General features: G+C 55.6%; 1 protein-coding gene across 5 annotated transcripts in view; it reads left to right on the top strand.

Annotated features, from left to right (window-relative positions):
* SAMD4A (sterile alpha motif domain containing 4A) overlaps nucleotides 1-11,441 on the top strand; it is a 73,876-nt gene extending 62,435 nt beyond the window's left edge. For 2 of the 5 annotated variants that reach the window (XM_027459284.3, XM_027459280.3), the window contains 7 exons: nucleotides 731-1,025; nucleotides 1,853-1,938; nucleotides 2,802-2,920; nucleotides 4,323-4,524; nucleotides 4,935-5,061; nucleotides 5,959-6,042; nucleotides 7,986-11,441. In XM_027459284.3, the coding sequence (XP_027315085.1) occupies nucleotides 731-1,025; nucleotides 1,853-1,938; nucleotides 2,802-2,920; nucleotides 4,323-4,524; nucleotides 4,935-5,061; nucleotides 5,959-6,042; nucleotides 7,986-8,014 (942 nt within the window). In that variant the 3' untranslated portion in view covers nucleotides 8,015-11,441. Of the gene's footprint in view, nucleotides 1-730; nucleotides 1,026-1,852; nucleotides 1,939-2,801; nucleotides 2,921-4,322; nucleotides 4,525-4,934; nucleotides 5,062-5,958; nucleotides 7,090-7,985 lie in introns of those variants that run through there. The other 3 variants (XM_027459283.3, XM_027459278.3, XR_005265873.2) reach the window with 2 other exon arrangements.
* The last annotated feature ends 1,622 nt before the right edge of the window (nucleotides 11,442-13,063 follow it).

Below are 13,063 nucleotides of genomic sequence, written 5' to 3' on the forward strand. Positions count from 1 at the left end.
TCTCCGCCTCGGTTTTGAAATATGGTATTGATTGCCCGTCGTGGTGCGGGAGCACCAGCCCGGGCCAGCTGGCCCAGCCAGCCACACACACGGCAGGACAAGGGAGAGAAGTGCCAGGGGCTGATTTGGGGTGCTCACAGGGGAAATTTGGGCTGGGGGTTTTCCCCGTACCACGCTGGGCTGGGGTTCAGCACTGCCAGTGAGCTCCCGCTGTATTTGGGAGGATACGGCTCTGTTTTTCCAGGCTTCCTATCCAATTTTTTTTCTTTCTTTTTTTTTTTTGAGGCTAAACAAGAGCATGTGTGTGACTTGATTTTTTTTTTGGGCAGTGTCTTGCTGCTAAAGATCGCTGCTTTCTTGGAAAGAGCCGCTCCACCCCTCCCCGCTGGTTAGCATAGCAGGAATTTTCCCCAGAAAGCAGTGCCCAACAGATTGACTCCAGGTCTTTGGGATCCCAGTATCTCCAAGCTGAACGCTTTTCCTACAGGGACTTCAGCTCACCTGCAGCATTTTGGTCTCCGTTTCTGTCTCCGACCACATCCCACCCAGCTCCTCTTGACCTTTTCCCACCTCTGCACCCGTGCTCCCAGTTTGGCCCAGTGTGTACGGGGACATCCACCATAACAGCTGGCTTCACAGGAGGTTTTCCCGGGATGAATGGTGCCGGTCTGGTTCTCAACCGATGCCCCGTTGCCACTACAAATCCTTTTCTCCTCTCTTCAATCCGCAGGACATCCTGGAAGGCGGCAACCTGCGCGTCCCGCTGCAGGAACTACACCAAATGATCCTCACCCCCATCAAAGCCTACTGTTCCCAAACCTCGAGCCCGGAGGAGCACGGCCGGGACGCGGACTCGCATCACCCCCCGTCCCTGCTGGGCTCTGACAGCCAAGGCTCCGACTGCAAGGACTCTGCCGCAGGGGGTATGCAGCAGCACCACTTGCCGGGCTGCGAGGGCGAGTCGGGGGGGGCCCCTTTGCCCGAAGGCGATCTGCCCGGCCAGTTCACCAGAGTGATGGGGAAAGGTGAGTGGGTGCGGGGTTTTTTGGGCGTCCTGAGTGCAGAAAAGCTGGGTCCGAGATCCTTTTTAAGCCCCGGTTTGGATGCAGGACACCAAAATGCACAGGGGCTGTTCCACGCCGGGTGTAGGGTGCGGGGCATCGTGTTGGGCTTAACACATGTGAGGTGGGGAGCAGCATCATGTGCCATACACAGGGCTGTTGTAGCAGGTTTGTGCGGTCTCAGATGTGTCCTACCTCCCCTCGGTGCCATCTGAGGTGTTGGTGCTGGTTGCACAGAGGTGAGGGGGACAGGGACCATCCACAGGCTCACACAGGAGACCAGGAACAGAAATAAATTGTAGGGATTCAAAGGAAACCCCAGCCTTGTCCCTGCTTCAGGCCCTTTCTGCAAAAAAACACGTTTTCTATCTAGGAACTTGGTGTAAAATTTCCCAGGGGATTCCTCTGCGCTTGCTTTTACAGCATGCACTCAGAAAGAGGTTGAAATCCTGCTGTCACCCCTGGGAGCCCGTTCGCAGCGGGGGCAGCTTTTGGGAGCAGGAGATCTTCTTGCTGACGCTGCCTTTCGCATGTCGTCATGGGGAGAGGGGAAGGCAGGCAGGTCCTGCGCTCCTGGTTTGCCCGGGTCTAATTTTGGGGACTTAGAAGGTGCCCGTCTGGACGCTCACCAGCGTAACTGAGAACAAAATCTGGCCCTAAAGATAGGACGGCACGGCAGGAATTGGGGACGGGCATTTTTTTTCTCATTGATGAAGGGAAATGGAGCATCTGAAGCCCTGCTCCCAGCTCAGTAGCCCCGTTACCATTTCTCTCCTCTTTTTTTTTTGCAGTATGCACACAGCTTTTAGTTTCCCGACCCGATGAAGAGAACATAAGCTCCTATTTACAGCTCATAGACAAGTGTCTAATTCACGAGGTGAGTGGCAGCACATCCTACCAAACTCTTCTCACCGCTCCGAAACCGTTCCCAAAATCCCTGTTGATGGAAACACTCTGGTTTCTAACCCATAATACAGAGTGGAAGAGCAGGGGGCAGCCCCACGGGGATGTTTTTTTTCCTGGTGCTTTGCACAGACACGGGCAGGGGCAAGGAGCTGGAGGGGCGAGCGCATCGTGCTGCAGCTTATTTGCTTTTTGGGGAGCATCAGGGCCTGGAAACGGTGCCGAGACTTTTTGGACAGCCGTGCGGGGCTGTGGAAGGGGACAGCTCAGGCACAGCCACCCCGTGGGCTCGGAGCAATCAAGCCAGGTGCTAATTAGCCTGCAGGCTGTCCTCCGGAGACCTCTGCTCCTCTGCGTTGGCGGCGCGGAGGTGTCTAAAGTTAGCGGCGGCGGGCACGTGGGTGCCCCCGTAACCCACACCACCAGCCTGCAGCAGCGGCCGTTTTGGGACGGATCCGTCCCGTCCCCTGCCTGGGTGACCTTTTACTGGGAGCCCCGAGGGTTTGGGGCTCGCCCTAGGTGACCCCCCCAAGGGTGTTGGGGTCAGGAGCAGAGCCTGGCCCCAAGAAAGAGATGGGAACAGGGTCCAATGCGGTGGTAGTATGGGGAGGGGACACAGTGGGGGTTTTGGGGAAGCTCTGCTCTGCCCAGGGGGGTGGCAGCTTTGTCCTGAGATGGGTAAATCCCCGAGGGAGGCCAGGGTTTGCTTCTGGACCCGCTGGTGGGGTTTGGATTACACCGCTGCCTGCTTCTTTACACACACGTACACAGACATCCCTCCCCGTTCCGCTCAGGAAAACATTCACGTGTTTCCCCGTTTTCTCTCTTTTTGGCCAGGCGTTTACAGAGATCCAGAAGAAACGGCTGTTGTCATGGAAACAGCAGGTGCAAAAACTCTTTAGGTCTTTCCCTCGGAAATCCCTCCTGGAGCTGTCGGGCTATCGGCAGCAGCGGAGGTACGCGGGCGCTGGGGGCGGCTGCGGGGTTGGGGACGGAGCCTGGCCCCGTGCCCGGCTTCAAATCTCCCATTTGGGGCCGGGATGCTCCAAGGGATGCTGCTGCTTCGTGCTACCCCTGCGCCGAGCATTAGCCTTGCCCCTTTCCCAAACACTGTAGGGATTAAACCTGGCAAAAAAGCAGGAGGGAAGCACGACTGCACCCATTTCACAGACTGCAGCTCAGCCGGCGAGGGGCTGAGAGAGAGGAGAGCATCCTCCAGTGCTTGCCCTGTCCTTCCCTCCCTGTCCTTCCACCCCTTTACTCTTTATACCAGTGCTGGAGTTGCACCAAAAAGCCCTGAAATGGCAAAAAGACTGGGAGCCCACACGGGTGATCCTAGAAAGCGGCTGGGTTATTTCAAGAATGGATATTTTTAGCCCGGTTTTAACAATAACGTCAGCCTTTTGTTTCGTTCTGCTGAGTGTATTTAATTGTAAGCTTGTGCAAGTTCTCCCTTCTCAAAAAAAAATAAAAATAAAAATAATTCTGGGGAGAACCAACTGTGTTGGGACATCCAGGGATGCCACAGCAACGAAAGCAGAACTGGAGTTTTCCCCAGCAGAATGAAATGAAGCATTTTGGAATGGGAAATCCAAATAATTTCAGTGTTCACAGGAGGCACAGGAGCAGAACAGACAAGAACAGAGGTTTTCACGGACCCATTTGGTCCGGCCCCTGGCACAAGGTGGAGATGCCAGCCCCAAATGCTCACAGTCCCTTTGGCAGAGCCTCCAGGGGGATGCTCTCGAGCTGCTCTTGGGTTCCCTCGCTGCCTCCGGGTGCTGGTGGGTTGCACTTTGAGTTTCTTCTGAGCCTCCTGCTCCTGGGACGCCTCGAGACCACGCGGCCAATTCTGCCTTTCTCACGGCGCTCGTGGACCGAATGGCAAGAGCGTTTTTTTGGCTGAGGTTTAAAGAAACTCAGCCGTGCTTCCGCCCAGCAGCTTGATCCAGTTTTGGGATCCCAGCCCGCCCGTGGCTTCTGAGCACGGTCGGAAACCCGCTGCGTGGCTTCCCGAGGATTATCCGGTTGTTTTTGTCTCGTTCCTCTCCTTGCTTTTAAATGCACAAAACCACCCTGGGGAGGGATGCTGGCACAGCCGATCCCGTGGGGGCTCAGGCAGTTTCGTGTCCTGAGCTCGGGGTCTGCCCAAACGAGGTCTGAGCTCAGCTCCGGGCCGTTTTGCTCTTCGCACCAGCAAAATAACCCTAAAAAAAAATGAATGTTAACCTGGGAAGTGCAGGAGAGGGGCTCCAACAGGAGGAAGGATGCTGCGGGACCGCTCTGCGGGCTGGGGTCCGCAGCGGGACCCCACAACAACCCCCCACCGCCTCACCCCGATGTTTTTTCTCTCCGCAGCCGAGGCTTTGGCCAGTCCAACTCCTTGCCGACCGCCGGATCCGCCGGGGCAGGGCTGGGCAGGCGAAACCCCCGCCAGTTCCAGATCCCCTCCCGCAACCTCCCCACCGCCCGCCTGGGGCTGCTGGGGCCCAGCGGGCTGCTGGGCACCCCCCAGCGCAGCCCCGCCGCCAGCCCCGCCATCCTCAAGCAAGGCAGGCAGGTTGGTCACGGCTCGATACGGTTTCTTGGCTTTTCCTCCTCAAATTTGCCCAGATTACCCGTTTTTAAGCCCAAGGCGTGCGTGTGCAGGGTGCGGGGTTACCTGCGGGCACTCCCCTCCCTGCAGAGGGGCAGGGAAAAGGGATAGGGATAGGGGGGCACACGGCCACTTGGAGGGGGAAAATGAGCCCACGGGGGGGCTGTTTTTTGTAGGGGTGCGTGAAACTCGTTCATAAACTCAATTAATAAACACAGGGCTGCAGGGTGAAGGGGCTCAGACCCGTGGGGATGGTGGAGCCGATGTCCCTATGGACACTGTCGAACATCTCACACCTTTTACATCTCACGGACATCACCGTACACCTCCTGCTGTTTCACACCTCACGCCGTCCCGTTGTTTTTCCCCCGCAGAACCTCTGGTTTGCCAACCCCGGGGGCAGCAACAGCATGCCCAGCCGCAGCCACAGCTCGGTGCAGAGGACGCGCTCGCTGCCGGTGCACACCTCCCCGCAGACCATGCTGATGTTCCAGCAGCCAGGTAGGAAGCAAACCTTTTTTTTTTTTATTATCCACACCTCAAAAGGAACGAGTGTCCGCGGCGTGGAAGCAGCCGCCGAGGTGCCCTTGGTCAGAGCACGGGGCGGAGCGAAGCGGGGACAGAGCCTGACCCTATAAAGAGACCGTCCTTCCCATGGGGATGCACATCCCCTTTTTCATCATGCTCTGAGCGTGGTTTTTCTTACTGATGCTCTTCCCGTAGCAGCTCATCACGAGGGACAGGGCAGCGCAGTGTTTGACCCGCCTGATTTTGGCAGTAGAAGTCCTGTATGGCAAAAGCAGCGCCTGCTCTCGGCTGTAGGTCAAACCCCAAGACAAGGGCACGCTTCGGGGGTGGATCAATGGGCTCTGGGCACCGCAGCGGATCCTCGCTGGGGTCCTGCAAGCCCCTGGGGCTGGCTGGGGTTGGGGACCGAGAGCGGCCTCACACGTGTGTGCTATTTAAAGCCTGCACCGGGGCGCGTTTGACCCTGAAATACTGCCGGGGCTGGGGCCGCGGATCGGTTACAGTGGGGTATTTAGGGAAGGGAAGGAGCGGCGCCTTTTGGCCACCTATGGAAAAGCCAAGGGGCTCGGCAGCAGCCCCCCACCCCTTGTGTCCATTCATCTGCTGTTGCAATCCCAAATTACACCTCCTTGCTAGCAAATATGGGGCGAAAATGACGATTTTGGCAAACTTCCCTTGCCTGAGGTTATTGCATCAGAAAGCGAAGTGCCAAATCCAGTAACAACGGCCTTGGGATGCGGGTGGGTCTTGCCTGGAGTTGGAGAAACCCACCCAAAAGGGCATTTCCCACCCCATAAGTGCTCTTTGGAGCACGGGGCAGGGTCCCCAGCACATCCCCTGACCGGGATCTCCTGTCCTTGTCTCCTGCAGAGTTCCAGGTGCCGGTGACTGAACCTGACATCAACAACAGGCTGGAGTCCCTGTGCCTGAGCATGACGGAGCACGCGCTCAGCGGTGAGCACTCCCTCCTCCTCGGGCTCTTCCAGCACGTCCAAGCGGCCTCGACTGAGCCCCCCGGGAGCTGCCCCGCGCCCCCCAAGGGCTGGGACAGGCTGTGGCTCTGAGGGACGGGCCGGGACGGACGCTGCTCCCGCGTCAGGGCAGAGGGGTAAAACCGAAGGCAGGGGTCGCGGCCAGCACTAGCACAGCCCATGCTTCGTAGCCACTAATTAGCTTGCTAACCGTAATTAGTGGTAGCTCACTAGTCTGCTGTTAGTTAGCGGCAACGCCACCTGGTTCACAGGCTTTGGAGCATTTTACCCCTCTGCCAGCCCCGGCCCCGCTTTGCTGGGGGATGCGGGAGCCCCGAGGCACCCCGGGGCTGGAGCTGTCCCGTTGTGGGTGCAGCGCCAGCGATGCTGGCAGCCCGGGATGTCCGTGGGGACGAGGTGTGGGGAGGGAGGAGGGGGCCAGGCTGCAGCAGGGGCAGGGAAGGTGGGCGAGGAGACCCCCGGGGAGGCACCGCACGCGCCCCCGACCGATGCAGCGGACCTGCCAGCGCGGATAGCACGGGAGCCCCCAGCCCAGCCAGCAAAAATGGGACGAGCTCAGCAGCCCGCGGCGCCCAGACCCTCCCGAATTCCCAGCTCGTGCCCTGAAAGTCGCGGACGGACGGACGGTGGAGGACGGGAGCCCGCGGGGAGGACGGGTGCCCCCGGCGCGGCTCCCTGCAGCGATGGCACGGCCCGTCCCGGGGAGAGAGACAGAGAGAGAGAGACGTGGGAGCGAGGACTGTACGAGGCAGCAGGGTGCTGGCAGCACCCCTGGCCGTGAAAACAAGGACACTGCTGTCACCCGAAGCGTTCCTCCGGCGTGTGCCCAGGCGAGGCTTAACTGTGTTGTTCCTCCGCAGGGTACTGCTCCTCCGAGTTATTTTTTTTTCCCAGATCGCATACCCCAAGCCTCTCCGAAGCGGTCGTGCTATAAATAGCTCTGCAAAAAAAAATAATAATAGTAATAATATTAATAATAATAAACCTTTGGGGGAAAAAAAAAAAAAAAGAGTAACAAACCTGTTTGTTTTCAAGTCTGAAATTCCGCCCGGCCGAGCTGAAGGAGAGGCGGCGGCGGTGCTCGGGGCGGTGTGACAAAACCCGCTGTGTCCTGTCCCCGTGTGCCCCCCCCCCGAGCATATCCCAGCCCCTTCTGCACTGTGCAGGGTGTTGGAGGAGGGGGCAGCACCACTGTGCGCCCCGGGGGTTTGGGATGGGGTCTTTGGGGGGTGCCGAGGAGCTCTTGGGCTCTGCCCCGGCTCCTGCAGGGGAGCAGCTGGTGCTGTGGGAGCCGGCCCAGAGGGCTGGGAATGGGGTTGGGGTGTTTTCTGCCCCAGTAAAAGCTCCCGGTGTGCCGGGGAGGAGGGGAGGGAGGTGCTCGCAGCAGGGTCATTTGTGCAGTTTTGGGGTGGGTCGCGCATCCCTCACTGCTGGGCTCTGGGCTGCGGCTGGATGCGGCCCTGCTGGGATGGGGACTGGGGGCTGGGGGCAGCCAAAAGTGACCTGTGGGGTTTTTGTGTGTCCATCCCTGCAGCACAGGCGTTGCCGGGCTGGATTAGCTGGGATGGGGACAAGGCAGCACTCCGGGGCCAGCTCCAGCCCTGTCCCCATGCAGTTGGGACAGTTTGGGGGTCCCAAACTCGCACCCACATCACCACAAGCCCAAGCTGCCCAAACCCCCTCTGCTCCTGAACAAAGTGACCTGGGGACGGGGCAGAAACATCCAGGGGTGGGACAGGGACCGGGGAGGGCAGCACCAGCACCCCAAAACCCTCCACACCCCACTGCAAGGATGTAAGGAGGGGAATAACCCCGCTACCATCTCACTGCAGGGCGTTGCTGGGGGGGGGGAGCGGAGCAGTGTGAGCCCCCAGGACCCTTTTAATTTTCCCTTTCTGCTTGCAGATGGTGTTGACCGGACCTCCACGATCTAGAGGACGGCGCGGCGGCGGCGCTGGCCGGGAGAACAACTGCTGCGGGTCCAGCGGCGAGGTCCGGGCGCGCGCGGGAGCCTCAGCGACAGCTTGCATCCTTTTCTCTCTTTCTCTCCTCTCTCTCTCTCTCTCTCTCTCTCCTGTTTTAATTTTGTGAATGTGTAGATTGTCCTTGTGAACATATCACTAGACTTGGAATTTGTGTTGTCATTTATTACATCCATGCTAAGAGGGGGGGGAAACGGCAAAAAAAAATAAATGGCGATGATGGAAAAAAAAACAAAAAGCATGGGGAGGGTGGGGGGGACGCGGCAGGAAGGTGCTGACAGTGAGGTTTCACCAGCGCACCGTGGGCAGACCCTGTTTCTGAACCAGGCAACGAATCCATAGCACCTGCGGGTGCCCAAAGCCCTTTGGGGAGGATTTGCAAGGGCTGGGGTTGGTGGGGACCTCGTGGGTGCTGCCACCTGCCCGGTCCCTGGCCTTGTCCCACCGGTGCCATTTGCAAAAACGCCCCATGGCATCGCCGGCTCGCGTTTGGCTGAGTTCAGGGGCTGGACCAGCAGCCAAAAAAAGGGCGAGCAAATTCAAAAAATAAAACAAAAAAAAAAAAATTAAAAAAAAAAAAAACACACAATCCAACAAACCTTCCTTTCAGTTTTGCACCCGAAATGGCGACCTGCCTGTTGCTTACGCGGCAGCGGTGTCGAAGGAAGGGCGCGCGCTCCCCTCCCGCTGCTGGGGGAAGGGGGGTCGTGTCCGTCTGCCCGTCCAGCTTTCCGTCTGTCCGGCCGCCCTCGTGGTGGCCGGTGAGGCCAAGGGCCCGGGGATGTTGGCGAGGGGGCGATGCTGTGTGCGGTGAGTGTCCGTTTCTCTGTCTTGTGGGTAGCGGGAAGGTGCTGCATCCTGGCTTTACACATCTGCCCAGCCTGCCCGAATCGCCCCTAAATCCCATTAAAACACCGTTAAAAAGGGGCTTTTCCAGCCCTGGGATGGCCGGGGGGTCCTGGCCGTCAGGTGAGGGGAGGTTTGGGAGCGTGCACACATTTATTGGGCACAAATAACCGAGTGAGAGTGGGAGCACCAAAAGGCCGCCCCAGTTTGGGGCACAAAACGCACCAGGGAGGGGATGTGGATCACGGTGGCTCGTGCCCACCTCCTCTAAGAGCCTTGGTGGAGGAAATTAATAACAATTAACGAAATCTGGACTGCTCAAGGCAGGAGGGTGGTCTCCTGCGGGTTGGTTTTGCTGTAAGCCCGGGCTGAGCTAAGCGGAGGCTGCAAGCGGGGTCACGGCGGCGCTGCCAGAAGGGGCTTGGCCAAAAACCTCTGCTGGGAGCGGGGTTTTGAGGCCAAGCCCTTGGCAGGGGCATTGCCAAAGCGGGCTGAGGGCTGAGCAGGGCTGGGGGCGGCTGCTGGCAGATCTGGAAACCCATTTTTGATGCAGCATTTTGAAGTAGTTTTATATATATATGAGGAAAAAAAAAAGAAGTGCCAAATGTTTTATGTTTGCTATTTCTTGGTTTCCTGTTTACCGGAAGGCTTGAGGTGATGTTTACCGGGGGGAGGAGAGTGGAGGAGGAAAACCAGAGCCCAGGAGGGGCTGGGAAGTGTTGCGAGGAGCCTGAAAACGAGCGGGGCAGGGGAGGGGGCGCGGCGAGGCTGGGGGGCACCCAGCACCCGCGGCCAGTGCGAGCACCGCGGCGCCAGGCTTTGGAAAGGAAGACCCGAAGCTGAGATTCTATTTATTCCTTTGCTGAATATAGAAACAGAGGTTATCTGATTGTTAGAGAGATTATTTTGGATATATTACTTGTGAACTTGCTATGGCTGGTAACCATGATAATGTCTGTTATTAACAACCACCAAATAATTCGTTGTTTTTTTTTCTTTTTTGTTGTTTTTTCTTTTTTTGTTGTTGTTTTTTCTTTTTTTTTTTTAAGCTTATTTTCCATTGACAGTGTATAGGTTAATAACTACTTAGTTGCGTTTGCTGTTCCTTGTTTTTAAGTAAAAAAAAAAGAAAAAACAAAAAAAAAAAGTGGCTTCAGTTACATTTTGGAAGTCCTTCCTGGCTCTGTGGGAGGCCTGTGCTGAGTGCAGGTAACAGAGCTCTGTTTAAAAAAAAAAAAAAAGAAACACGCAAATAAAATCCTAAGATTAAAAAAAAATAATAATAAAATTATTTATAAAAAAATAAAACTGAAAAAAAAAAAAAACAGTTGCATGAATGAGGCTGTGAAGTCAAATATTTAGTAATAAAGCGGCAGTGCCTTTCTTTTTTGTATTCACCCGTTCACCCCACGTGCAACTGTTCCCTGCGGCTCCCGGCCCGCCGGCGCTCACCAAATTTTTGGTCTCGCCCCACGTCGGGCACGTGGCCCCGGCGGCTCCCACCGGCTCCTGGTGCTGATGCCCGCGGCCCCAAACCCGGCACCCCAATCCGGGATGGCCCCGCGGGGCCGCGACGCTGAGGAAAAGCCCTTTTCTTTTGAGGTGTCGCCGTCCTTCCCCGAAAAGGACGAGGCCTTCGCCGAGCCAGGAGCGCGGGCGCTTGATGCGAGCCGGCACCTTTGGGTGCTCGGCTCGTGACACAAATCGCTGGGGGGGGTCCGCCACGGGCCAGGGTTGGGTCAGCACGTAGCGCGAGGATTTCTGTTGTCACCTTTCTCCATGTCGGGGCGCGGGGATGCGCCCCTCCCGGGTTGGCTTTCTGGATGTGCCTGATGGAAAAGTAGGTCCTGCAGACGTATAATTTGCACACAGCTCCGATAGAACACTAAAGTTGATTTTATACAAGTCATCAGAGTTTGCAAAGTGAGTTTTATTTTTTGTATTCCTTTATCTTTACTTAAAGGTGAATGTGTATTCCTCTGGGAGGAATAGGAAGAAAAAAAAAAAAAACAAAAAAAAAAAAAAACACAAAAAACAGGAATGTTAATAATGTTAAACAGAAAACTTCCTCCCTTATTAATATATAACCCTTATGTATTTATGCATATTGTAAGCTTACTTTAAAGAGCTTTGAACTCTCTTCTGTTGCATGCCGTTTCCGGGCAGACTTTTATTGTACATGCATGCATTTAGTCCTGTTTTTTCTGTACAAAGTTAGTGCACAAAGAAATATTTTTGCCTAGTTAATGTTGCCAAGCAATGCATATTTTTTAAATTTTGTCATATATGGAAATAGCATGTTTGTTACATGTAAAAGCTTCCTGATATAAAGAAATACTAATGTTTGGAGATGCTGGTCTTTGCAAGTGTACAGTTTTCAAATGTTGTTACCAGTGAAACACCCTTGTGATTTAAACTTGCTCCAATGTATTTATTACTCATTTCCTCCCATGTAACTAGGAATCATGGCTATATTTCATATCAACGTTATATTGAAAGTGAAGGGAGATGATTAATACAAGGTTTTGTAACACTGGGGTGTGTCGCCTCTTTATTTACTCTCTTTTTGGCAGGTTGGCAGATGGTTGCTTAAAAAAAAAATAATAAAAAACACAAAATAAATGGCCAGCCTGGTGGGGTAAAGGATGGGAGGAAAGGAGTAGCTCAGCTCTGCGGGGCGGTTGTTTTCGCTTTATATAAATCCCATGGTAGGAGTTTGCTGCTTACAAATCCCCGGCATTCCCCACGCAGCCTCTTATCTGTCCCCTTGGGCTGCCCACGCGCTGGCAGCTGTGCTGATAGCAGATTTCTTTGGAAATCGGCAGGAATTGGGGCTCCAGAAATCGGGACACCAGCAGAATTTCCCCTTGCACGTGGGGGAAGCGGTTTGTCAGCAAGCCCCAGCATTTGAGTCATGCCGTAAGGCTGGGCTGAATCGCTGTGAGGACCACGACTTCTGGTTTTCCCATATTTTCTCAGCTTTTGTGGGGTCTTTAAGGGCTGGCATGTTCCCAATAGCTCCTCTCTGGGCAGAACCAACTTTTGTTTTAGCACTAAACCTTGTACTAAACCCTGAGAGGCAGAGCTCAGTACATGGCATGAGCACATCATCGTCCCACCCAGCCCTTGGGACCTCAGCTGATGGGGTTTGGGACATCTCCAGGGGTGGCACCCTCACAACCTTGCTGTGCAGCTTGTTCTGGGCTTAGACCACCCTTACAGTAAAAAAGAAGCATTTTTTGGCACGTAAATGGAATTTCCTGGACTTCAGCTTGTGCCCATTGCCCCCTGTGTCTCTGAGAAGAGCCTGGCTCTGCCTTTTTTACCCCCATCAGGTGCTTACAGACATCGGTAGGAACCTCCTGAGCCTCCACTTCAGGCTCTTGGCCCCAGCTCCTCCAGCCTCTTCCCATAAGGACAACCACCCTGAGCCCTAAATCAGCCTCGTGGCCCATCACTGTGCTCATCCCTCTCCTGCACTGGGGAGCCTAGGACAACAGCTGAGTTGTTCACTAAAGCCAAAAGCTCACTAAAGCCAAAATAAAACACCCGCCCTTGCCCCTCGACCACTGGGCCCGCCGCCTCGTCATTAAAGGCCGGCCAGGCCCGATGTCCCTCTGTGAGCCCCCGCTGACTGCTCCCATCACCTCTGTGTCCTTCAGGTGTCGAAATTGTGCCCAGGATTAGCTCCTCCAGCACCTTCAAGCTCCCCAGTGCCTCCTCCATGAGAGAAGGAGTAACATTTGCTTTGTTCTAGGCCTCAGAAACCTCCCCGATCACCGTGACCTTCCTGAGATTACCAAGAGCGGCCTACCCCATTGGGTGCTCCTGCAGCCATGGGTGCCTCCCCTCAGGTCCCAGGGACTCGTATATACCCACATCCTTCCCCAGACCCAAATCCACATGAATTTTGGCTACCCAAGCCTCATCCCTGGATGTTTATACACTGTCCCTGTCCCCTGCAAGCAGGAGGCGCAGCATCTCCCCTCAGCTCCTCGACCACCTGCAGCAGGAGGATGCTGTAGGTGCTCGCCAGAGACCTCCAGGATGGCTGGCACCCTGTCACAGCGTCCCTTCAAGGGCCTAACATCCTTCATGAGGAAAAGACCTGCAAATATGGGTTTATTCAGGTTGTGTGAGCGCCTCATCTGCTTC

This window comes from Anas platyrhynchos, chromosome 5, assembly GCF_047663525.1.
Source record: "Anas platyrhynchos isolate ZD024472 breed Pekin duck chromosome 5, IASCAAS_PekinDuck_T2T, whole genome shotgun sequence".
Classification (NCBI taxonomy): Eukaryota; Metazoa; Chordata; class Aves; order Anseriformes; family Anatidae; genus Anas; species Anas platyrhynchos.